Source organism: Argentina silus (assembly GCF_951799395.1).
Source record: "Argentina silus genome assembly, chromosome: 15".
NCBI classification, from domain to species: Eukaryota; Metazoa; Chordata; class Actinopteri; order Argentiniformes; family Argentinidae; genus Argentina; species Argentina silus.
Genome location: NC_139669.1, coordinates 4471699 through 4499225, shown reverse-complemented (window position 1 = coordinate 4499225; position 27527 = coordinate 4471699). Strand labels below are relative to the sequence as shown.

The window sequence follows — 27527 nt, the reverse complement described above, 5'->3', positions numbered from 1 at the left end:
CATCAGATGTTTACCCATCTGTACTACAGTCTATATAACAATCTCCTGTACTGATCATTGTGCCCCCACAATATAGTCTTATCTAGAGGGTGTAGGGAATCACACGGTAGGAAACTCAATTTCCTGCATATTTGAACACCAAACCTCCTCATTATCTTGCCTATCAGGTTCCACGACTGTCATGTCATCACAAGTTCCTCCTGTCAAAACAGTCACTATGACATTGCACTACAAATTGATATTGATATTGTTTGATTGTTGCGTTGCTGAGGAGTTGCTTACCCTAAAGCATTTCATTACATGGTATCCGGTATATTGTGTAAATTACCATTAACATTTGATTTGATCTGAAACAACTGCAAAGTTCCCTCGTCTTCAGTAAAACGCCTTGTCCGCACCTCTCAGTTTGTCAATCAGGCAGACCCACCACTCCTCATCAGGCAAACCCACGCTTCCTTTGCTCAGAAAGTTTGTGAAAGGTCAATACCATTACATATTAGTGCCCCACCTCATGTTACACGGCAGAATAAAGGGGTAATATAGACGTCAAACCCGCTGATAATGCCCCTAACCCAATCACAGTGCATGCAATCTCTATCCAAGGCTACGAGACACAAGATACAGGGCCTTCGGAAAGTATTCAGACCCCTTCACTTTTTCCACATTTTGTTGTGTTATAGACTCAATTTAAAATGGATTAAATTAAAAGAATTTGCCATCAATCCACACACAATACCCCAGAATGACAAAGCAAAAACAGGTTGTTTGAAATTTCAGTAAATGTATTAAAATTGAAATACAGAAATACCTCATGTACATAGGTATTCAGACCCTTTCCTCTGACACTCTTAAAATTAGCTAAAATGCAAAAAACAAATCACTCAATAAGTTGAATTGAGTCCATCTTAATGCAAGGATAATAGTTCATGTAATTTTGGAATTAATATCTTTGTTTTTATAGGGTCTCTGATTTGCATAGGAATCAATTACACACTGTGTAGATTAGGATGTCACTACCAACTCAGAACATTTCATAATTTTCTCTTGATCCTGACAAACTCCCCAGTCCCTGCCAGTGACAAACATACCCATAACTTGATGCAGCTACTACTATTCTTCACACGAGAGATGGTGCAGAAACTGCATTGCATGTGCTGGATTTTCACCAAACTTAATGCTTTGTAGTAAAACCAACTAAACACATTTCCAGCCACTTTCTTTGCTGTATCACTTGAATTAATTGTTGCAGACACAATTATGGATATGAGATAGATTATTTTCCATTAGGGATTATTTTTGGCCACTTGGTTATAGACCAATTTTTCAACTGTGCTTTTTCCTCTCCACCATTCAACTTTGTAGATTTTTGTAAGTCTCCCCAGGCCTCAGGGTTGCATTGCTGAGCAGTTTTGTTCCTCTCCATTTGCTCAGTTTGTAATGACAACCTGATCCACACAGTGTGTAATTGATATGCAAATCAGAGACAGTAAAAACAAATATATTAATTACAAAATTACATGTATTAAGATGGACTCAATTCAACTTATTCAGTAATTTAATAATGGCATTTTTGCATTTAAGCTAATTTTAAGAGTGTCATAGCAAAAGGTCTGAATACTTACGTACATGAGGTATTTCTGTATTTCAAACGTGCTTTCGCTTTGTCATTCTGGGGTATTGTGTGTGGATTGATGGCAAATTATTTTAATTCAATCCATTTTAAATTGAGTCTGTAACACAAAAAAATGTGGAAAAAGTGAAGGGGTCTGAATACTTTCCGAAGGCACTGTATCTGACTCGTTAAGCTTACATTCAGCATACAACAGGTAACCTTCTGATGGTTTTCCATCATAAAGCAGGCATTGTAGGACCTATTAGATCGACTGACACTGGTACAGGCATTGAGTCCCAGTAAAAAGAACTGTCATGGTCGTGGCCAGCCTCATTCCACAGTGTGCTCCACTCACAAAGAAACACTGGCATTTTCTCAGCTGATGTCATTGCCATGACCGCATCACAGAGTTGGCATTGCAGTTTTGGTTAAATTAAGGACAACTGTTTCCAAGGATACATACCTTTTCAAGACATTATTAGGTTCTAAAAGTTTAAGGATTTCTATTCACTCTTTGAGAATGAAAATAACCTTCTGCTCAGGCGTGAAACTGCCTGTATGTTCAAGATGTTCTGAGGCAGCATTCAACATCCTAGCCAAAATGGACTTCAACAAGCAGACTTTTAAAATAAAACAAAATTGTTATAAGGGCTTCATAAATGACAGTTCTGAAAGATAACAAAAGGGTATACAGAAAAAAGAAGAAGAAAGAATCCAAACAAAGAACCGATTTTCAAAATGCTATTCAAAACCTTCCTGCAATCAATTCACAAAAAAAGCCAAAAAGTGAACTGCATGATGAATGCCATCTTTTCACTTCCTAGGTCTGGGATAGCAGGAGGCAAAATGCCATGACCATGTTTATCACATGTACTGAAAACAACAACTGGTGGAAACATAGAATTTGAGTCGTCTGAAAACAGAAATAAAAAAAATAAAGAAAAACAAGGCAATTGACAAAATAAGATGAAATTGAGGCCAGTAAATGCTTTTGTTCCCCGCCAACACAGAACACTCAAACAGACAAGCTGCAATTCAGTTTCTTTTCACAGTTAAAGCCTGAATCCAGGTCACCTCTTCAACAGGGCGTGATCTCTGTACGTCTCTCTCACCTGTCCCAGTCGACAAACAACAGACAGTCTGCACATTACCAAAGCCTCACACTTATCTCAATCTTCTCATATAAATCTGCATTTGTAAGTAAGACAGACAGAGAGAGAGAGAGAGAGAGAGAGAGAGAGAGAGAGAGAGAGAGCAGATTCAGAAGGTCAAGCCATCTGTAACAAGTTTGAATCCAGCCATCTTTGTCAGAGCCGTGCTTTCACTTCCACAACGTTGGCACTTTCATCTTTTTAACGTTGCGACGCCTCTTCCCTTTCCAGAGAAACTGCCTTTTAAAAACTCATTAGCACACAATGTCCTGAATACTCACAGTTTCATTTACAAACAGGCTTTCCAATATTTTCAGCACCACTGATACATTCATTTGGCAGAGAGAGGAGATGTGACACAAAGAGAATGTTTGTGCCTCCCATGCAAATGTGCTGGTAATAACTTACCGTACCTGTTTGTTGGATTGATAGAGAGGTTATCAGTGAGAATTTACTGTACGTATGTTCCATCACATGTATAATAAAGGTCTCTAGGCTACATTTTCTTGCAGAATGCACATGCACCCACTTAGCCTGGCCCTATACACACTTCCTCATAATGTAGCCAATCTAAGACAAAATGCAATCATCAAACAATGCATAGGTGATAGCAGTGACTCCTAGATGGCATGGGCAAACATCTCAATAATGAAAACATTACTGAAGAGAGCTCTTTGCAAAAGATGGCAGTGTAATAAACATAGGCAAGCTGTGTGAGGATTCTGATGTGTAGACTACTATAGAAGCAGACTACTATAGAAGTAGACTACTATAGAAGTAGACTACTATAGAAGCAGACTACTTAGAAGTAGACTACTATAGAAGTAGACTACTATAGAAGTAGACTACTTAGAAGTAGACTACTATAGAAGTAGACTACTATAGAAGTAGACTACTATAGAAGTAGACTACTATAGAAGTAGACTACTATAGAAGTAGACTACTTAGAAGTAGACTACTATAGAAGTAGACTACTATAGAAGTAGACTACTTAGAAGTAGACTACTTAGAAGTAGACTACTATAGAAGCAGACTACTATAGAAGTAGACTACTTAGAAGTAGACTACTATAGAAGTAGACTACTATAGAAGTAGACTACTTAGAAGTAGACTACTATAGAAGTAGACTACTTAGAAGTAGACTACTATAGAAGTAGACTACTATAGAAGTAGACTACTATAGAAGTAGACTACTATAGAAGTAGACTACTTAGAAGTAGACTACTATAGAAGCAGACTACTTCTATAAAGTACAATATTGTAACCAAAAACTATGTTACAACAAACTCTATTCTCAATCCATGTTTAAAATTCAACAAGTGTCCATTAAAACCTGTCTAGACTGGACACATGAGTCTTTGCATGCAAAAGAGGCAGGATGAACTGCTGGGTGTGTCTCTTAAACTAACTCTTTCAGTACGACCCCCCCTACTGGTGAGTGAACTGTCTCTGTATGTGCATGCCCCAGTTCAGCCTGGCAGCATGTCGACAGCTAAATTAAACCTCACTGAGACTGTCAATACGTGAGCCTGCTGATGCTCCAACCTGCATTCATACAGGCACAAGTTTACCTCAGCTGTGGAGAAAACACCCATGGCAAAGGCAACGTGTGTGCGTCACATTTCTCACTGCTGATGAAGGCAACAGACAGGATCAATCTGTCTGATTGTTCTAATTATCCTCAGTAGGGAATATGAGTGTGTATGCCACCCTCTCTTTAAATGGATTGTGATACTGTCCCCTATGTGATACACAGATTATGTTGTCAATGAATGCGTCTCACGCATCATACTGTACTGACTTATTGACAGTGACACTGCATGAACACCTATGCACACGTGTAGTACAGCGGTAACCTGTATGTTTATAATGTGTTGTTTCTTCCCTGCCCACATACTCATCATCTGCCTAGGGCTGCTTTGCACAAACAAACTCTAGAAAGTTCACAGTGGGGATGATTCAGTCATGCATTCAGAGATGTACCTTCTTTATTGATCATTTATTTATTTATTCTGTTTTGCCTTTCATTGTAGCGTCTCCAGATGGCCCCCAGACAACACTTCCAGAGATTTGTCACTCTAAGTAAACACTCTAATACAAACACCCCTTGTCTGTTATCTGCACATATCCACAAGATTTAAACAAAACAAGAGAAATGCTGTTATTCAGCTTGCCTTCCAACCTGGCAACATTTGACAGCTTTTCGATGTTCTGACTCAAATATAAATAGCAGAGAGGAGACTATGTAAAATCTTGTACAAATGCACTGTTGACCCACGACTCGAAGCGCCATTAAATCAGGTAATGATTAGTTGAGAAATAGCTGGAATCCTTTAGCCTGTAGGGATCTGTGCAAGTGACTGGGTAGTGGAAGGAGAGAGGGCCACATAAATACATTTTAAATAGAGCGTCCCTGTCCACCCTGGACCATCGAACACTCCTGGCATGGCAAGTGGTGGACTGTGACAGGTCGTATTTCTAGCCTGGCAAACAGCATTATTCTCATTCCCAGCCCCATTGTCAACTCTCATAGAAATCTGCTGTCAGGGAGTGGAGCCCCATGCTAACCAGGGCAGCCCAAATCTCTGCATGTGTCTATCTCTGTCTACATCCATACTGGCTGGGCGGATGGTAACTGTGAAGGGAGAGGAGAGAGGGAGGAGGTAACAAAAAAAGAAAAGAGAGAGAGAATGGAGGTCTCTCTCTCTCTCTCTCTCTCTCTCTCTCTCGATGCTACTGCCCATCCACCATCAGTTCAAATAATATGATAAAAAAAAAAAAGGTCTCTCTGGAGAGCCCATCACTCATTCTGGGCTGGTGAAGTCAGACAGGTCTGCTTCCTGTTCGTGATATTCCCTGTAACAGACTGTCCATTCTCACCAGCGGGCCTGGTGATCCCAACAGGACTCCATGCTCTGGAGAATCAGTTTCAGGCTGAGGCTGAGTAACACAGGTGAGGAGACGCCTACATCTCTGCCCACAGTGAAACACATCACCTTGTCGCCATCTGCCACTGTGACAGTAGAGATGGCTCATGGACAATGCAATGCACTGTAATGTCATACTGATGGTCAATGATGTGTCATATGTAATGAAAGTGAGCATTACATATGTATTATCTTAGGGATTCTCAATGGATTTAGCTACACCTTTGCCAGCTCTGTTGTTTAAAACAATGGTACACCTGTTTTAAACGCTACCATACATAATTGGCAGTATTCATCAGAGTATAATAGAACTAAGCTTGCAACTGGGGCATCATTTCAGAAGATAATGTGCGCGCGCAGCGCTGCAGAGAGTGTCCAGTCAAATCAAATAGACATCTGGGTCTCAGGACTCCAACGTGGCAGGCTGTCAGAGTAGGTGCACCAGGAGCCCGGTGCCTTCAACAACACAAGTAGCCTTTGTCAAATTAATTTGATGTATAAATAATGAGTTCTCATACAAGGAAAGCTTTGGAGGGGAGTTTGACTGATGTTTAGACATTGACACGGCACCGGCTGATGGCCAACAAGGTGCGTGGGCAGAAGCACACACACACACGCACACACACACACACACACACACACACACACGCACGGCCCTGTGCATGCACCACCCACACACACACACACACACACACACAGTACAAACTATTATACACTACTGACACAGACACATACACATACTGTACACATACACACACACACACGCGCGCGCGCACGTACGTACACATTTATCGGATAGCCTTACCCAGAATCAACACTTTAAAGTTTACTGCACAGGGAAATTGGTGTTTTGAGAAGCACCATTTTTCGATCTATTCCTATGGAGAAGCTGGAACAACAGACAGGGTCAGGGAAAGGGTGTCCTTCACACCTTGCCATTCTAATGTATTTCTGCAGGAGACTCCACGTCATCAGAGAGTGGAGGTGATGACACCCCAGCCAGAGGGAGTTAAGGTTGGCCAGGGCCACACCTCCGTCCCTTGTTGAAGAACTACAGCTGTGTAAGGTCGTGGGTACACAACACAATAATGGCATCATATGTATGAGTCAACTTAGTCTGAGACATTACTGACAACAGTGGAGCTGATGTGATGAATCCAGCCTCCCTCTCTGGGGGGAGCCTGCTCTTCTATGAGAGGGTAGAAACTAACAGCTGGGGGATGCATAGGAGATACATAGAACTGCTGCCATCATGTCAATCAACCATATGAAGTGGATTTTGCAGGGGCTAAACATCGGAAAAAACTCGATTATCCTTTAGGAACTGCTAATATTACTTATTTAATTACCGACATTGTGTATACTATTTGAGACCCACTGGACAATGACAAATGAGAATATGACAACAAAGAGATTTTTGGTTCATTTTGGTTCTCATAGTTCTCAGTTCTTGCTGAGAAACATTAACCTTGCTGAGAATCAAAAGGTATGTGTTCTGCATCCTTCCATTCATTCCTTCAACCACACTCTCGCTCCACCGTTCTGTCTTCTTTTTACTTTGTATTTTCAAGCTCAATCTCAATTGGTCGTGTTCTTCATTTCCCTTCATTAGTGCAATGGAACAATCTAGCCAAGGGTGCTTGAGTATGTTTGTTGCTATGGTAACACTCAGAAAACTTGTTTAGAGATAGCATCTCTCTTTGATGTGGTTATTAAGATGTTGTTTTTGTCATCTGAAAAAAAAAAAAAAAAAACATTCAAAACATAGTTAGTTATGCTCCCGATACTCCACTATTTCTAATAACAGACAAGTGCAGTTGGTACAACATGTACGGTATATTTTGCCCTCACTGTAAAGTTCCCCGAAAACCAATTTTCCCATGCACCATTCTAATGGAGTGCAGTGATAGGACTTATTAACAGGTCAGTGGAAATCACATTTGAAGGACTCTGCTCTGTCTATTTTTAAGTCAATTACTTTGAAACAAAAATCAGGAAAACTCACGAAAAGAAGGCGTGGGGAAACGGCCTCTACTCAAGGGTTGAATAGCACTGTCGAAACATAACGAGTGTCTTAAATTGGTCCTTAAAATTGCCAAACGATGTATCCCTCTGAAATACATTGAGCATCAGGACAATATACAACCCTGATATTTAAGGGATAATCAATGATGAGGATGCAGTTACAGGAAAATAATCAATGCTGTGGAGGTGTACAACGTCCCGAGGTCCAGCCGAGGCAAAGATTATTATTTTCCTACAACCGCACATCTCAGGGAAACTCGACAACTAGTTTAGTTAGTGTATATTGTTTACAGTTTGTACCCAGGGGTAGAGTTAATGCTTAGTGTAGTAGAACATGCAGTAACGGTTTAAAATAAAGCGCATACCAAAGGTTTGTTTTCTTCCCAGCGTTAACCCTAGCCTTGGCAACAGCATGTCAACGAAGGTTATTTGTTTCGTTGCTAGGCACGCTTGTTCGTATCCAGGGGTAAGGTTAATTGCTGAGTAAAGAACAGTTTGGTATAACTGTATCAAATACGATGCAAAACAAATGGGACGTGTTCTACAGTCTACAAGGTTGAACTCAAGCCTTAACAATGTGCTACCATATGTACTGTATTACTTGCATAATACGGTATCACTTCTCTATTACTGTATTGCAAGATGGAAAGGCAAGTTACAAGGCCAAGCAGATTACAGAATTTCGTCAGCATGGTGTGAGCTGTCAGATAGGCTACGCCAGCTAAGCTTTTTCAGAAATGCTCTTGTGGGGAGATACGAAAGCACAACAAAGCCAAGAGAACAACATGTCAAAATGTTCCCTAAGAAATAAACAAATAAATCCCAGTGGTTTGTCCTAAATATGTCTACTTTGAAAACACTCTCGTTGAAGCAATCTGAAGAGGTCCAGCCAGCAGTTCACGAGCCAAGTTCACACAGTGTCGAGATCTTCTAGTCGAGAAACTTTTCCCAGTTTTCATTTAAGCACTGCCACTTCCGGGTTTGCGGCATCCCGAAGGTGTACAGCACTGTGATTACTGGATACGCCATTGTAATGTTTGCAGCCGTGCGCATCTGCTCCAATAATGACAAACAGAGGAGCAGCGTTTTAGCATTTCTCTCTCTCTCTTCTCATTTGCTTCTAATTTAAACTGTCAAAATCTCCCTACGGTGCCGGGACCTCAGGAAGGGTTGCCCAGAGCATTCTAATACCGGCATATTTTGCATGCATGTATGCGAAGCAGAGATAAGGGCCGTATTTTTTTTATTTTTTTCAAGAAGGGAAAGAATATGGAGTAGAATGTAGGGCACATCTCCATGGATTGATCTGAAAGGAGAATGTACTCCTCAGGTGTGACAGCTGGAACATTTCAGGGCAAAAGTAGAACACGCCACTGATAGATGGAGGAGAGGGGTGGGGGGGGGGGGGGGGGTGGGGGGGTGTTGGGGGAGGAGAGGAGAGGTAGAAAGGGTTAAGGTAAACAGTTCCATGAAAAAAATAAAATAAAATAAAATCTACATTTGGTGAAAATTGTTCAATTGCTCAGATGTGTCAGTGAGGTATTGAGTGACACATACTGAGAGAGATGCATCCGTGTCTGTCTCGTTTTAGAAATGTTTGTTTTGGTACAACACTATGTAGTCAAATTAAATTAACATTATAGGTGTGCCTTGAAATATGAATGAGCAATAACTCAGTGGGCTAATTCCACACTTAATGACATACATTCTCCAAGACAATAAAAAAAAAAAAAATGCAAGTTTGACACACACTAAGGTCCTTTATCTGATTCTAGTTTGAAATACGCCCAGTTTTCTCCCAACTTCTACGGAGCCGACGGAAGTCAGACACTATAGACTCCCTATAGAGTGTGAGATTATCTTCCTAACCCCATGATTCCCCTGCAATTCCATTCCCAATGAAAGACAAATGATCCTCTCTGTGTTCCACCCCATGCAGAAAGGCATTTTGTCTATGTAATACAGCCCAGAGCCAAGTAGTGCTGGGAGTTTAAATGTGAAATGGGCAGTGCTTTATTATGCCGCAGTGCCTTGGAAATGAATGTGGATAATAGATATATTCACGATGGTATTAATATCCTCAGAGTTCAACTTTTTTTCTTCTTTCTCTTTCTCTCTCGCTCGCTCGCTCTGGCTTTGTCTGTCTCTCCCTCTCTCTCTCTCCATTTTCCCTCTCCCAGGCTCCAAACTACTTCGCCCTTGGCTATGCCTTATACTAAATAGATTTATGAGAACATTTGTGTCATATTTCCTCTTTTCCCGGATTGTCAAGACAGATCGTCAGTGCCCCTCTGATTGAGTGGAATCACCACACTGGCTTGGCTCTCATTGTCAGGACCCGCATATTCATCTCTGGGGGAGATTTAACAAGGCAAATTGGCCAATGACACTTCTCTCAAGGCTTTGCCGCCACTATTAACATGAGGTCAGGGGTATGAAAATACTGCCTTCAAGACTACATTTCCAGTGACTATAGACCCACTATCCAATTGTACGCTTTTGAAAAATACTATATTAAGCTGGAAATTGAGGGCAGAGTGACATTTTGTTGATGGGCCTCGATCCATCCGCAATATTAGCTCATGTTCATACAAATTAGACTTTATTGACACACGTGCAATCCTTGAGGACGCTGGGAGAGGCGTTAAAATAAATCAAAGCGATGAGCAGAAGAGCCTCAGTATATATGTCAGAGAGGTAATGAAAGCTATCATAGCGTAGAGAAGTGAGAGGTGAATCTCCTTTGGAATGTGATTCAGACGTCCCACATCAGACACGGTACAGAGAGTGCCAGTAGCGATGTTCAACCTGACCCCATTTAAAGCTTAACTAACAATGTATATATTTTGGGTGAGTGTGTTTCTTTTCGCCGAGGCATGGGGATGAACTCCTGATCTCTCTCCCTGCACTGGCTCTACCCTGGGGAAATCATCAATCTTTAATTATCATCTCCCCAGCACTAAGCAGCTGTGTGTGGTGAACGGAAACGCGGTGGCAGGGATTGTATTCCCATAGCGGTCCACTCAGCACAGGATGGCAGGCCCACTGCTGGGCAGGGCATGGTGGGGGGAGGGTATGACACCTCTCTGCCCACGCAGTATCCTTGGAGAGAAAGTCTGAGACACGGGGGCCACAACAGTGCGTCCTTTACTGTCAACAAGAATATCACGTGTCTCTGGGGAAATAGTGTCAAACTATTTTGTCCTTGTGTGATGTTCAGGTAGTAATGCTTTTCAAACTTAAGTTCCAAAGCTTTGCTTTTTGGAGAGTTAAACTAAGTTAGGGTGTGAGTTTTGACTTTCATTGATGTAACGGCTGTATTTGCCAGGCTTTTCTGTGCAAGGATTGCACCTGTTTTATCCTGAGGGCAAAAAACCCTTCTGACAAAAGAGGTAAAGAGGTTCTGAACTACTGCAATCACCTAGTAAGTCTGGCCCAAAGTGTTTTTGTTGAGAGGCAATAAGTTAGAGGTCGATCACCACTCTGAGGTGGGATTTGAGAAACGCATCTTCTGATTCCAGGTATTTGCGTTTAAATTTCACCTGCATTACATTTAAGCTCAAGGATTTAGCCAACAGATCTAAAAAATGCTTTTATGAGCAGTTCATATAGATTTCCCCTCACAGCCCAAGTCAGAGTGCATGGAGCTGAGAGCACTCTGTTAATAAGGGCAAGATGGCAGGATAACTGCCCATGGCAAGAGATGTAGACATTTGAAAGTAAACATGAAGAACAGAGGTAAAAGGCATTGAGAGAGAAGGGATGCTGTGTTTTCCATTAAGCATGGCCTTAGAGATCCCAAATCACTTGTGAGGACTGCTCCTTTGTATCCCAGTGAAACAAATGACTGCACCTTTGTTCGGTGGTTAGTTCCGAAGTTGTGTGTCAGCAAATGCTTTGAGGCACCACTCACTGGCGGTCCCAGACACAACACAAATGAGCTGAACAGAGTTTCATCGATAACAATTTTCCGGCAGACAAGGCCAACTTCAAAGCCGCCACTGTTCGAGTTGCAGCAGAGCGCTGGTTGATTACATGGCTAATCAACGTCCATTGTTGGAATATAAGATAGGTGCAATCAGACAAATGAAGAACACAGCACATGATGATATGGCCCCTTATTAAATCATCAGTCAACAACAAACACATACTAATTCAATGTTCATCAACAAAGGCAGTGGCGGTTGCGGAAAAGCTTGGTGCATAATGTCTTTCCGTAACCCACTATCATTGACCGGAGGTAAAAATAACTCACAACAAGCTACATGGACGTGCAATATCCACAACATCCAGTTTAAACCTTCACCGCTCCCTTTGCTACATGGTAGACAATAATCAAAAACAGCACCTGATTCATACTGCTGCCAACAGAAATAGAAGGGCTCCATTCCGTGGATTTACTGTCATTGAGGATTATGGAACAAAACCACAACCATAACAAGAAGAGTGAGTGGCCTTGTGCACAATGACACTGATTCAATGAATCCTTTCCTTAGTGCATAACTTGCAGTACACTCATCTTGTGACATCAATGAGGGCCGCATTTTAAGATAATACGAGAACAAATGATATAGCTATAACTGCTTACATGTATGTGTACTGACAAGGGGGTTAGTAACAAGGTTAGAAAATCAATATAGGCCGAATATGCAATTACCTAATTAATATGTAACATCATGTTAATGCAATTAAGTGTTACCGAAATCATGTGGTCAAATAATGGCATGTCACGCTTAGCTGAATCTCCTGTACATCGGTAGGTGTTTGACAAAACAACAAAGACTGCATTACTGAAAAAAAAATGAAAAAAAAACAAAAAAACACACACACACACACAACAACAACCAATGTCAGTCCCCTTGTCCCAGTCCCACCTTCAGACTCAGCATAAGCCTGGCCCTGCCTCTGTGGGTGATCCTGTGGATTCTAATTAGCTGTGACCTTGATGCAGGTATAGCCTTTGATGATGGTTGTGTCCATAGAGAGGGGAGTCAGTCTCTTCTGTGTGCTGGGCTGGGCTCCAGTTAGGCCTGACCTCTACTGGCACCAGGACTCTCCCCTGGCCTCTCTCTCTAAGGCTACTCTCTATGGATACACAGGGTCTGAGGTAATAAGAGATGCAATTATGTGTGTCAGTGAGTTGGAGACTTACTGTAGGTGGCCTGGGAGTACGCCAGGGGAGGCTGGTGGAGGCAAAAATCAAAGGATGGCATCCTTCATTCCATTCCACACATTACAATGAGCTGTCCTCCGATTTCTACCTCCAACAGCCTTCACTTGAGTACACTGACATACAGTCTGAATCATCTCTGTAGTGTGTGGCGTCTTCATGGGCATGCACTGTAGTGGATGTGATTAAGATGTGAATCAACAATACAGATGTGATGATACAATACACACAAAGGCATCAAGAAAAATACATGTAAGTGATTAATATTTCAACCATGCCAGCCATCTTAGTCAAAAAGGCCTGGGGATATATTAGGGGACAAAAGATGTGTCAAATCTAATTTGACTGATACATCAATTATAGATGTCCATAAAATGCATTGTTCTTATGTTTTAGTATGATTCAGATGCGGTAATAGACTACAAATGCACATAATACAATCAAACACAATGAAAAGGGTCGAAGGGGAATTATTGAATCACATTAACGATTACCGGCAAATGCCAAAGTATGCCACTCGACCCAGAGTGGATTGTACAATGATCTGGTTATCATTGATTAGCAATTATCTTTCTTTTCGATTTGGACTTGTCATGACAGAGGCAGAACATTAACATTATATGGAAACAATATTAGGGAATTAACATGGAGGGAGCAGTGGGCAAACCATAATATAATGTGATTAGGGAAGAGTTAGTCTGCAATGAGGCAGACAATAGCAAGGCTAGCAGCCCTCTGTGACAGATTCAGACTCTGTCTCTGTGGAGCGGTAGAGGTTAGGGACCGAGGGACCGAGGGAGGGAGAAGTCTCTCTGGAGTGGCCAATCAAGAGAAAAGAACTAAAGAAAGACTTTCTCAGGGAAATCAGCCAGAACTGATTGCTCTTTTCAATCAGGTATATTAAGTGTGCAGGCTCCTGCCTTGGTAGATGAGCCTGTGATTATTCTGAGGTTTGAACCCCTCCTTCACCCCCACCCAACAGGCCAGCCCCTCCCCCTAAGCTCTTGATGCAACAAGCAGAAATCACCGGCTCAGGGCCCCCAGCAGTACACAGGTTAGGTCACGTGGACTTGCCTCAGCGCCATGCCACAACAGAAGGTGTTTTTCTCACCACAGTGGAGCAGGGGTCCTTTTTTAGGTGAACACGGGGAAAAATGTAACCACAACACAACACATTTGTCATGTTTTTAGGGGCCTGCTGGTATCCTGTATGAAGACTAGCCAAGCTTAGCATCCACTGGGGGAATTTCTCTTTGTAATAGGTTGTCAGAGGGGTGGGGGGGTGGTGGTGTGTGTGTGGGTGGGGGGGGGGTTACAGTGCTGTGCTTCACCCTACATTCCACTGCATTGCTCCATGGAGCTGAACTGATGCTTTGATGGAGTGAGACAGGGATGCAGTGAAAGGACGTGGCATCCTAAACAGACAAAAAGGCACTTTGATTCCAGCAAGCCGTCGGGCACGGGCGAGATAGAGGGGAGTCAAAAAGGAGAACAACGAAAAAGAGAAACGAGAAAAAGAGAAAGAGAAAAATAACAAGTTATTTTTGTGTAGAAGTTAATCCACTGCAGTGATGAAGGAGAGTGAAAACAAGAGGAGAATGCAGGATGACAAGTAAATATTGCTCTAGGTTAGGGTGAACTGTGTACCGAGTTAAGGAAGCAACTATTTCCCATGTTCTCCTACCAATGTACCTGACAGAAGACCAAAAGCTTGTAAAGGATCTGGAGATGGCGCTAAATAATTCAGCGAGGCTCTGCTGTCCTACATGAGAGTAAAAGCTCTTCCAGTCTGGTATCGAGAGAACGCACGCCGCGGTCTGCCATAACCACAATCCCTCTCCTTTGTTCAAGCACAAAGTGGGTCTGATTAAATGAGTTTTGCAAGGCTAGACAGCTGAGATTTCAGCTTTGCTTCTTTCCCCGGCTCAAACAGCCCTTAAAAGCAGTGAAAACAACAGAATAAAACATGAGTGGCGGCAACCAGAGAGGTCTCATGTTACAGGGGAAAAAAAAATGAGAAGACAAGAAAAAAGTGTCTTTAAAACAAAGATCACTATTTTTTTATTTTTTATTTTTTTTTACAGTGGGGTGACTCAATCCTTGGCATACCTGTGGAAGTGGAGTCTTGTTGAAGCCAAATAAACTGCTTTAGAATTTAAACCAAGACTGTCTGGCTGACCAACAGGCAAAATATCAAACTCATTGCAACCAAATGATCTGTCAAAATCTCATTATTTCTCTCTCTCTCACTACCCCTGAGGAACGAGCTTCTTTTAATCTGCATTATGTTCTTCCTCCAACCGTCTCCTCACATTCTGCACTGGTGTTTTCAATAATGAATAGAGTGAACCAACTGCTTATCAGTCTAACTCAATTAGCTAACAACCATGTACAAGAATTGATTGTCCCTGAACTGACGGAGTTGATAGGATTCACAGTTAGAGAGTAAAGTCATCCATCTATAAGCATAAATACTGTGCTGGTCCACTTCAACAATGGGTGGCTGCCTCAGCCGAACACATCATTACTTGAATTAGATTAAATAACCAATTAGTTGACTAACAAAGTAAATAAGGCCCTGGGGATTCCACCAAATACTTGAGAATGGAATTAGAGTGGAATTAGTTTATTGACAGGTGAAATGACAGCGTGGTCAGACAAACAAGTCTGTCTCTGCCACAGTGAGAGAGTGTGTGTAAATGACAGGACGAAATGAACAGGTAATTGGGTTTACCTCGGGTGATTGGCTTCATGTGTGTGTGTCACATAAACAGCTTAATTTAAAGATTCAACAAAGCAACACATTTACTCTTGAGGTAATAAGACCACTTGGAAATTAACGTCACGTCTTCATTAATAATAAAGGGGAAGCCATGTTTTCTCATGATCAGTGCCACTCCACATGGTAGACACTGATAGGTAGACGCTGACGGAGAGACAATAACATGCAGTGCATTAAAACCACTCATTTCCGTCCTCCATGCAACTGTATACTTCCCATTTGGACTGTAAACCTTTCCTGGTGGTCATCTTGAAATGTATGACTCCCTTGTGGTCCATTAAAGTCTTCCCATCGACCACTGAAACCGTGCCAGGTACCATCTACATTGAATCACAGGCCTTTTCCAGAGCGGAAGAATATTCAAGATTTATGCATAACACAAGGATTAAGAGGGACTCTCCGGCTATTAGGATATTTTATTCCATCTGATGCAACAGCTCTAATTAAAGTCTCTTAACCTTGTTGGGCCTAATCTTTTCGGTCACTCTATAAAACATTGCTGGGTCTAAATCAAGCTGTAAAACGCCTCAGAGCTCCCGGTTTAAGCCATCAGGAAAAACCAATAAAGGATTTGTCAAATACCCCCTTGTAAACCAGTGTGGGATTGGGCTGGCTGAAAATAAGGCGGGCAGAAGGTAAATATCCCAAGGTCAGGCCAACGAAGGCCCCAAATGAGCTTTCAAAACATGTTGAATAACCTCTGATCAATGTGATAATGCAAAGGCAAGGTTTAAACAAATTTAAAACAGCCATATGTTGCTAAAGAGGAATTCTGTTAGATCAACTTGGTTTACAGTCGGGGAAAGAGGTGAACAAAGGAAAAAGAAGAAAAAAAAAGAGCAAATGACATCAATTGTAATCAACAGCTTCTTGATGGAAATAGAGCATTAAAAGCCACTGAGGGGTCAAACAAGAACATGGGAAAATGAAACATTGGAGTAAATTGCTGAAGGTGGCGGTCAACAGGCGAGTGATTGTAGCCGTGGAGTAAATTGCATGTTTATTGAAAATCTTCTGTGATTTCCTATGAGAGTGTAGTTTCAAAATTCAGATATTGCTGGTTTGGATTATGTCTTGTTTGCTGAAACTATAGCTCACCGTCTGCAAGGTCCAAAGAAGACATTTTGAGCGCTTCCAACACGCTAGCATGACATATATGGCGTATAACAAGCACATATTTCTGCCTGACTCTGCATTATATTGTATACCTGTCTCTCACACGAGAATGGCAGGTGGGTTACCTTTGCTGGCGCTCTCCACATGCTCCAGCTCATCAGGGAACCTCAGGATCTCAGGGTACTTCTCCTCACACTTCTCTGCCAGGAAGTGCAAAAGTGTGGTGTTTTGGTCAGCTGACTTAGTGTCTCGAAGCTGAAAGAAAGGTGAGGTGATATGGTTAGATAGGAGTTGCGTGTACATACGTGAACAATAATACTGTTTCCTATATTGTACAATATCCAAGAACAAGTGACATCCATGCATTTATCAGGGAAGAAGGTCATGGTATGTAAGCATTCAGTCTTATGGAAGTGCCTGTGGCATACTTTGCTTTTACCAAATGAAAATCGCAGATACAGGGGCAATGCAGAGGAAGAACGGTTTGTTTATGAAGGTCACAGAAAGTTCTAGATACAGTTAAAAGATGGCCTGTGAGGCATTCTGATAAATAAGCATCTGCAAGAGAACATGAACACACACACACACACACACACACACACATACATACATACATATACAAAAATAGATGTATGGTTTAAAAGGTTTAGAATGGACTGGATGGATTTAAACATATACTGTAAACATTTCCAAAGTCATACACACAATAACGTCGGTTTTAGGAACACAATGTGAAAGGTTAGAGAAAATAAAAGCAGATGTACTGAAGGAACACAATTGGAAAAAAGCCAGTCCAGTGAGTGCCAGGAGCACATTTTCCATTGCTGTGCATTAGAGACAACAGCACAGCCTTTCAGATTCTGCATGACCTTTCAATGAGAGTTTGGGCAGGAGAGCACAGGCGAGCCAAATCCTTTTCCCCTTCCCCTTTTAAAACTCCTGTCCAATTTTAGAGCTATTGACTCATTGATGCATCCATCCCTGCGTGGATTTCCTCACTCAGTCCCCTCTCACTGAGCATTTCATTTTCCCTTTCTATTTTTCGGGGAGGAAAATTAATGAGTTTGGAAAATGCACTTATGTCAGACAGCAGAACTACGTCACCTTGTCTTGCAAATCACACAGCCTTTGCCCCCTGGCTTTATTGAGTACGGGTCTGCTCTTTCAAATCAAGAATGTCATATGCGGCAGGCTGTGTCAGGCAGACTGAATTGTCATCACACACACACACACACACACACACACACACACATGCACACACACTTTATCTCCAGCGGTGTGTATTCACAAATAAGATGATTGAAATAAGTGGTTAAACAACTTAACATATTATACATATATCATCCACTATATTTACCAATCAGGGTTCTCCCTAGGATTTTTGAACAGCGTGGCGCTGGATTACATTATATATAGAGTATATACACATCCCCTTATATATACAGTATATACACATCCCCTTATATATACAGTATATACACATCCCTTCATGGCCACAATTTACGAAACGTTGCCAAACATTACATCTCAAACTGGTTTAATATAAAGTGCTCGGTGAGTGATCAGCAGGCGATGCCAGATTCTTCAAAGTAGCCACCATATATATATATATATATATATATATAGGAACAGATATGGAATTATGTAGTAAACAAAAATATGTTTTATATTTTAGATTCTTCAAAGTAGCCACCTTTTGCTTTGATGTGTCCACACTTTTGACTGGTACTGTATATATATATATATATATATATATATATATATATATATATATATATATATATATATATATATATATACACCATACATATACCAGTCAAAAGTTTGGACACACCTTGCCAAGAGTGTGCAAAGCTGTCATCAAAGCAAAAGGTGGCTACTTTGAAGAATCTAAAATATAAAACATATTCTGGTTTGCTTAACACTTTTTTGTGTACTACATAATTCCATATGTGTTCCTTCATAGTTTTGATGTCTTCAATATTAATCTACAATGTAGAAAATAATAAAAATAAAGAAAAACCATTGAATGAGAAGGTGTGTCCAAACTTTTGACTGGTACTGTATATATATATATATATATATATATGGGGGAGGCGCACCATACTATGGCTACAGTATGTCTGGGACGATGGAGACACATCTTTAATTGTATTTGGACTGTACCGTACATTATGGTCTGTCAATAAAACATATCAATGGGAATGTTTCACTGACATTTTTATACAAACACCGTTCATCACCCAAAATGGGTGCCGGGGAACCGCACCAGACATGCTACACGCCTGCTGTGTCCAGCTATCGTCAACATTGTCCACTCATTTTATTCACTCAGTTTATTTGGTGATGTTGACAAAACGTCTTTTGGTATGTAGTGATCATGAGTTAAATAAGTTGTGATCTCGACATGACAAGATAATATTTCTTTCATTCATACTGTATGTCCTCTCTGGACGTCCGTACAATGTGTCAACGGAGGAATAAATAAATAAAAACAACATTCTTTATCTACCACTCTTGTCCACATATGTCAGAAATGTGAACGGTGCATCAGAGACAACCGTTCAAAAATCTTGGACAACACAAATAATTCTTAAACATAGGAAACAGATAGTGTGCTGTGTACAGTCGTACTAGAGAAACCCGCGGGGTTCTCTTCAGCTCTAAACGTGCAGGGGATAGAGTACCTAGAGCTAGTCGACCAAAGACAGCAGCACTCCTTTTTTTTTCCACTCCCTCTCTCCTCCTCACATCTCCATCTTTCCACTTGAGATGGGGAGTGAAGGAGATGGGAGGCAGCAGACAGGGGCTGGAGGGCTGCATTAGGCAGGGCATAGGGGTTGGCTGACCCCCCTCACCCTCACTGGCTCAAACAGATTGTTTGCTGTCAAGGCTTGACTTCAGGATGGCTGGTTTGAGGGGGAGTGAAAAAAAAGAAAAAGAAAAATGGCTTCCATGTCCCCAAGCTCGGCTCAGCAAGGCACAGCAAATCCGCCCGGCAGTGCAGCAACAGCAGATGTGATATTAACCTTCTTACGAACAGCCATGCCAAACTCTCAAGCTCTGGCAGGCTTCCCTACAACACATGTCTTGTGATTGCGATTTTATTGCTACATGCGGGCTACATTGTTTTGATGTGGGTTGGAGAGGGGGGGGGGGGGGGGGGGGCTGGGGGGCTGGGGAGCTAGAGGTTTACTAAGAAAACAGGAAACAACATGAGCACACTAGAGACCACATGTCATGTGTTGCCTGACACTTTTTGTTTCACATTATGAGTCGTACTGTCGTGCTGGTAACATTGTCTCATGTGTGCTAATGAATTTACCTGTGAAAACAATCACTGAAAACAAACAATATCTCAGAAACAATGAATGCTGGATATATAATATGTAGGGCTGTAAAGTATATTCGATGAATCAACACATGCTTTAGTTGACAACTGTTACCTGATGAAAACAACAACATTATGGATTATGGTCGATTGAATCTGTCATCATATGTATCCATTCCTGTTTACCGGCTATTGTTACATACACAATGCTGAATTTGATAAACACACAGAAATAAGGGCCATATTTCCGTAATTAATCAGCAGATTAATTAACTAATGAGAAAAAATAAAATCAACAAATGTTTTTCACAGCCCTAATAATATTGTATCATTTTAAACTGTGTTAAATGTGGGATACAGTGCTTAAACATTACTCAAAGTAATTGGCAACATTCCCTACCCCTGCTAGCATCATGGCATGGTGGCAAAGGGTAGGTGTGTGAGTTGATTATACATCATTCAATTGACCACTCTCCAGGACACTGACAATTACATGATTACAACCAAGCATGTGATTGAGTTCTGGTTCTGACTCACCAGGCCCTATCTAAAGGGCATAAACAATGCCCTCATAGTCCGATCATAATGAGTGTTAATGCAACACGCCATTATACTTCTGGCCCAATAACCATAAGAGCATCAGTACACATCCCATAATCGCCATATAAAGCTGGACATTAACCCGAGCTCCAATTAAGCACCTGCTAGGAGTGTGTGTGTGTGTGTGTGTGTGTGTGTGTGTGTGTGTGTGTGTGTGTGTGTGTGTGTGTGTGTGTGTGTGTGTGTGTGTGTGTGTGTGTGTGTGTGTGTGCCAGGATTCGAGTAAGAGCCACTTGTTAAGAAAATCCCACTATACTCCCTCCCCTACTCCCATACTGTCTGTTGAGAGATGGTAACTCCCACTATACTCCCTCCCCTACTCCCATACTGTCTGTTGAGAGATGGTAACTCCCACTATACTCCCTCCCCTACTCCCATACTGTCTGTTGAGAGATGGTAACTCCCACTATACTCCCTCCCCTTCTCCCATACTGTCTGTTGAGAGATGGTAACTCCCACTATACTCCCTCCCCTACTCCCATACTGTCTGTTGAGAGATGGTAACTCCTAGCCCAGCACTGTGCAGCCTCATGTGTAATCCTACTCTAATGATCAAGGATTACTTCAAATGATATGCATGGTGAGGGAATCATCTATCACTTTGCTTTGCAAACAATGGCAATATATTAATCTGAGCACATCCTGGCAGATAATTACCTATTCAAAAGGCTCTCAGTGATCAATAAACTCTTTAGCCTGTAGAGGCCTTTGTATCCTTTTCAAAGTGAAGAAGCCTTGCCCAGGATTATATAGCAATTGTTCCGAGGTAGAATGAATTGCTGTGAAACCTTAACACGGAAAGCCGGGGGATTGATTAATCCATTAAGAAAGCATAATTCAGGAACTGCCGTACTGTGGTATTTATCTATTTATCAAAGAGGGTGATTGCCGGTTGCACACTGAAAAAGCCCACATCTCTGAAATATCAGAGAAATCCTAACTAAGGGTCCGGCAAAGGATTTGTGAATTATTATTGGAATATCCCATGGAGTGTTTTCATTTGAAATGGCGCTGTGTTCCAGCATCCATTATATACATCGCTCCCAATATATCTCTGAGAAACTGGCTAGAATGTCAAGCACAGAGAGGGACATGGCTCAGCTGCTCTCTCCACGACAAAGCCTTTCCAACGACTCACCAAATCTCACCGATGGGAAGAAGAACAACAATAATCAAATCATAAATATCGGATGATTTTCGTCCCCAATGATCCTTTCATCAAAGCTGCTTGCCGTCTAGAATCAATACCCTTGTTCAATGCTTTGGACAAAATGGCAGGGAGGTCTTTGTGATATTCACACAAAGGCAACGGTGTGAGTGTGTGTGTGTGTGTGTGTGTGTGTGTGTGTGTGTGTGTGTGTGTGTGTGTGTGTATGTACATATGTGTTCATAACATATTGTACCATGCTGTCCTGACAACAGGATAGCTTTTTTTCTTTCCCATTAATCATGTTTATTTTTCTAACCAGCTGATTCTCTTGTTTCTTGAATCAATACAAGGAGGAGTTTATACACAGCTCCGCAGCAAATTATCTTCAGCTTGATATCAATTGCTGCCCTTTCCTTTATCTAAGGCCAAAGCCAAAGCGTGTGTGTGTGTGTGTGTGTGTGTGTGTGTAACGGTTAATATGGAAGTCATCATGAACGCTTTAGTGCTGATATCGAAACAAGACTAGGTCGAACGCAGCACCCGAATCCTAATGGAGTGTTCTCTTTATTTAAACAGAATTATGTTTTCCACCCCGCTATGCCATGTGGTGTTTACCAATAAACACCTGAGCAGTTACACACTCTGACATAGACACAACCAAATGTGCGTGCAAGCACACACACGCCTGCACACACACGCCTGCACGCCTGCACGCACGCACGCATGCACGCACGCACGCACGCACGCACGCACGCACGCACACACGCACGCACGCACACACGCACACACACACACACACACACACACACACACACACACACACACAGGGCAGAAACAGCATAGGCGTAAAGATAACACACATTAAAAGCTTTTCCATTTCCATAAAGATGTCAGGTCTGCGCTGACGACCCAGGCAGTTTTACTACACGCCTGCCGTCTTCGATTTCCACAGCTTTCACCTGAACAACATGGGCTTTGCACAGGCTACGTCTTTGAACAGCAAATATCGCCTCCTAAGTCTAGTAAACTCTGAATAACTTTTTTTATGTAAGTGTAAAAAAAGAATGATAATTCTGCTTAAGAACCCGAAATACTATAATCTAGTGAAATGACAATAGCTGGCTTTCCACACTGGGGCTCACACTGCGCATGCCAGCGCATGCCAGCGCATGCCAAGGCCAATTGCTTCTCCACAGTCACTCAACAGGGCTTACGCCAGGCCTATTCGGGACTTCAAACTCAACGCTTCTAGCCTCTTCTACCACCATGGTCCTTATGAGGCCAGACGAGGGGCGGTTCAGAGCGAGGGAGGGACATTCTTATCATCCCAGTGCTTCAGTTGGCTAGAGAACTTGGTGGGTGGCAGGCATAACCAAGGTTAGCTCACTGTAACCACACAATCAAATGGGTTTCAATAGCACTTTTTACAAATACAATTTTAACAAAGTGCTTAAATTACCAGATCTTGCTGGGGAAACTGAGAACATGATGTGTTGTAGGGGGGGGGGGGTTTCAAAAAGACATTGTTCATTAACTGTGGAAATTCAAACAGGCTCATTCATTAAGCCTGAAGTACCAAACACACATGCATCTCAACAGACTGATCACAGACAATGAGACTGACAAAAAACACAGTGGAGACTTGTACTTTGAAGTGACTATAGCAACATTACGTACGACCGCACGTAAATTAGTACTACAGCCGGTGGTGTAAAGTCTTTTGATGCTAATCCTAATGTAATTACTACAGTAGTGGGTGTTCAGGGTTCTCCTTTTACAAGGACCATGTAGGACCGTGGATGGACCATGCAGTGGTTGGCTAGCATATTCTATTGCATCATCCAAAGCCCACTCTACTGTGGTTGACACTCCATCACCTCCACAGTCACTGTTTATGGAGCCCCTGTTGTTGCATATGTATCAGTGGGATAATTAAAACATATTTTCCTGCTCGCCATCAACCTCTCTGAAGAAATTAATTCTGGAATCTTATTAGTTATTTATAGCTCAGGTCATTAAAGGATATTCATATCTGCGGACTTGCTAGTCCTCCGCGTGCGGTGTCATGAAGAGCTGTTTGGCACTTTGAAAACCAGGAGGAAGCTGACAGTATTCCAGTGATCCTAAAGAATTGAAATGGCGGACTAATCAAGATAGCCTCATGGGTCACAGACGTGAATATGAAATGAGCCTGTGGACATGCAGTGCACATACTGGACAAAACTGCTCCGTCATTCAACACGTATGTGCAAACTGGAACTACTCTCATCATATGTTAATGAATTACTGTACCTAAGTATTCCTGTCACTACAATTACCGCCCACCTGTCAACAACAAGTGTCCATTCGGGTTCTTCCCTGCCTTGTCCACAGGTGTCCTTCACACATACAAGATGCCCTGTGTTTACAGAGTAGGAGGCAATTAGCCGAGCAGATGCCAATCACCCGATAATCAATCATGCTGTCAATCTTCATTACCAACAGAGGGCCTGGGAACAGGGTGACGTTGGTGTAGGAAAATACAATACGCACAAGTGTTGGGGCAAGTGAAATGGTGGTATGTATGCATGTGTGTGAATGTGTGTGTGTGTGTGTGTGTGTGTGTGTGTGTGTGTGTGTGTGTTTACAGTGTGCGCGCACACACACGTGTATTTGAGTGAGTGTGTGTGTATTTGAGTGAGTGTGTGTGTGTGTGTGTGTGTGTGTGTGTGTGCGTGCGTGCGTGCGTGCGTTCATAGTGTAGTGTGTGACTGCCAACTTCTCCACTTCAGTGCATATGAAACTTGTTCCATATTCATTCCCTACTGTGATTGCCGTGCTGCTGGAACTGCATGCTGGGAGAGCTAATTAGCACAACCCACCCCTGTGCACCCATACCAACAATATCCCCGCCATACACACCCCACAGTCAGCCGTGTCTGCATAATACACACACACACACACACACACACACACCCACACACACACACACACACACACACCCACACACACACACACACACACACACACACACACACACACACACACACCCACACACACACACACACACACCCACACCCACACACACACACACACTGACGTGCAAACACATATGTGCACGAGCGCACTCACACACACACACTGACGTGCAAACACATATGTGCACGAGCGCGCACACACACACACACACACACACACACACACACACACACACACACACACACACACACACACACACACACTCTTTCATTAGATGAGGATCAATCATCTGCTCACATTGGGTAATCACAATTTAATTTCATGCATTTCAAATTTTAATTTGTTTATTGTTATACCCCAAACTGTCATTACCACATGCAAAAGCACTTCTGTGCAACACTGTTTTTCATCTGCTGCCTCAGATCAACAATACGTCATTAAAAAAACACTGCTTGCTTATCAAGGAATCAGGGAGCAATGCATTTCTTACACCACAGCATGTTCAAGGTTTATATTATCACGCTGAACTCAAGCAACATAATCAAACAACTGCCTCAACTTAAATTGAAGACACATATTCAGACACACGGTGAAGACACATATTCAGGTTACAGGTGACACAACGCACAGCATGTATCTATTGGTAATCTTCCAACACAACAGTGGTATTGTGAGCACAGTAGTGTAGCCTATACCCAAATAAACAATTGCATAGATAATGGTGTTCGCCAGTGTGGCTGTCCTGTTTATAGCCCCCCATCTTGGCTATTTGTCATGATTTGCGTTAAGTGATTTAAAGAGGTGTCGAGGATCTCTAACCCGGGCCAGGCAGGGGATGAGAGAGATGAGAGAGAGCACGCCACAGACGTTTATTGAGTACAGTGAGGTCGCTGTCTTTAAGTTGTGAAACCCTGCGGTTTCTGGTGATTAGGCAGTCATTACGTTTATATGACAGGACTGCGAGCTGAGTAGCACTGTGAGGTGAACGTGGACATAAAAGGCCTGCGCCGAGGTCAGGGCACATCATCTACATTCACTAACTGACTCATTCACTCACCCACACATCCTTCGGCGAAAGACCGAGAAATTAACGTGTGGTTTCTGTATCATGTCTCAACGGTATACAACTCCACAGACATCATCAATCCGTGTTTGTTATACAGCCTACTGCAATCTACTTTAGATGGAATTTGGATTTTATTTCATATGACAATCATTTACTATTGGCATATCTAGTCTGGGTCATAGTCTGTCAAAACTGCTTTAACCTCAGATCAAGTTAAGGGACAAGACCACTAGCCTCAGCTCAGCACACCAGAAACCCTCGTGGTTCCACCCACGCCATGATCACGTACTAGGTCTGGATCAAATTACTGAGGCATACTGCTCAACAGCTAAGTCAGTACTATGAGCAGTCATATTATCAAGTCCATGATCTCATTAGCTGCATGTTGTGATGTTCCACATATTTTCCAGTTGAGGCACGTGTTTCTCACCCCCCAGGCCTACTTTTGTCTTCCTCACATCTTGTTCCTTCTCTTCTCAGTGTGAAGGCACCTCTTCAGCAATCACACTGCTAAAGGTCTTACCAGAGGAACACTTACATTGAACAGTTCATTTTTAATGAGGCATTGAGATAAACACTTCGGTGATATTGATATGTTAAACATGTTCATGTCCAAATATATTGGTTGGATGACCATGACATGTCTTACTGCTTGCTGGCAACATGTACAGCTAAGGGAGCCATGGTTGTTTTCAGTCTCAGCTGCCCATAGCCAGGCAAACAATGTTTTAGTATACTGTTACAGAAAACCAGTCACATTACATAGAGACATTAGTTCTGCAATCACAAAAAGGAGATACTGGTTGGCAATTCATTTCATTATTTTTGATTCTTGACAATCTATTTATGTGAATTTCACAAAACAATCTGGCCAAATCTGCTGCTTCATTATGCTACCCAGTACAAATACCATGAGGGAGGGATTTCATTTAATTTGTGATATCAGAAATTGCCTTGAGGTAGCATTACATCAAATCCCTGACTGGTTAGTATACTCTTATGTACTGATTCTAGCATGCTTAGCATTCTAAGTGGAGAGCCAAGTTATAGGCTGCATGATAATAGGCTTCCACTGAGCTGTCTGGGAAATAATAAATAAAGCAACAATTAACTAATAAAAAGACAAAAAAAGTGGCAAAGGGAATACAGAACCCTCACACCAACAGAAGGATTGTCAGCCCTGATTGCTCAATTTAACTTCCGCCAAAGGAGTTCTATGGCCTCTCCGACAATGATTCTGTACATATATTTCCCAGGCTATAATTTGCATTTTGCTGGTTCAGGAGCAGAGGGAAGTGGGGTTACACTCGAGCGGGCGAGCTCGGGGAATCATGGCAGTGGGCTGAGTGGTCTTTGGCACGTGAGAGAGTCTTGAGAGCCAGTGCCAGTGCGCCTGGACTGCAGCCACAGACGACGTCGTCACCCTCAGACCTCGGTCCCTGCCTAAAACCAGTTTTCTTTGGGAGAGTGACAAGTGGAAATCATTGAGCCCCGGGCAACACTGCCAGCAATAGTCAGGTTATAGAGGTGGAGAAGGGGAGAGAGGATGGCAGACAATGTGTTGTCCAAGAACACAACATCTGATGATTTGTTTCATCACGATTATAAGCAATGAGTAATATCTCTCCAAAGTATTGCT

General features: G+C 42.1%; 1 protein-coding gene across 1 annotated transcript in view; it reads right to left on the bottom strand.

Moving 5' to 3' along the window:
- diaph2 (diaphanous-related formin 2) overlaps positions 1-27527 on the bottom strand; it is a gene marked incomplete at both ends in the record, with an annotated part of 183542 nt that overhangs the window by 15764 nt on the left and 140251 nt on the right. Inside the window, one exon of the mRNA XM_083686892.1 lies at positions 16909-17038. Coding sequence (XP_083543018.1) covers positions 16909-17038 — 130 coding nt within the window. The remainder of the gene's footprint in view (positions 1-16908; positions 17039-27527) is intronic.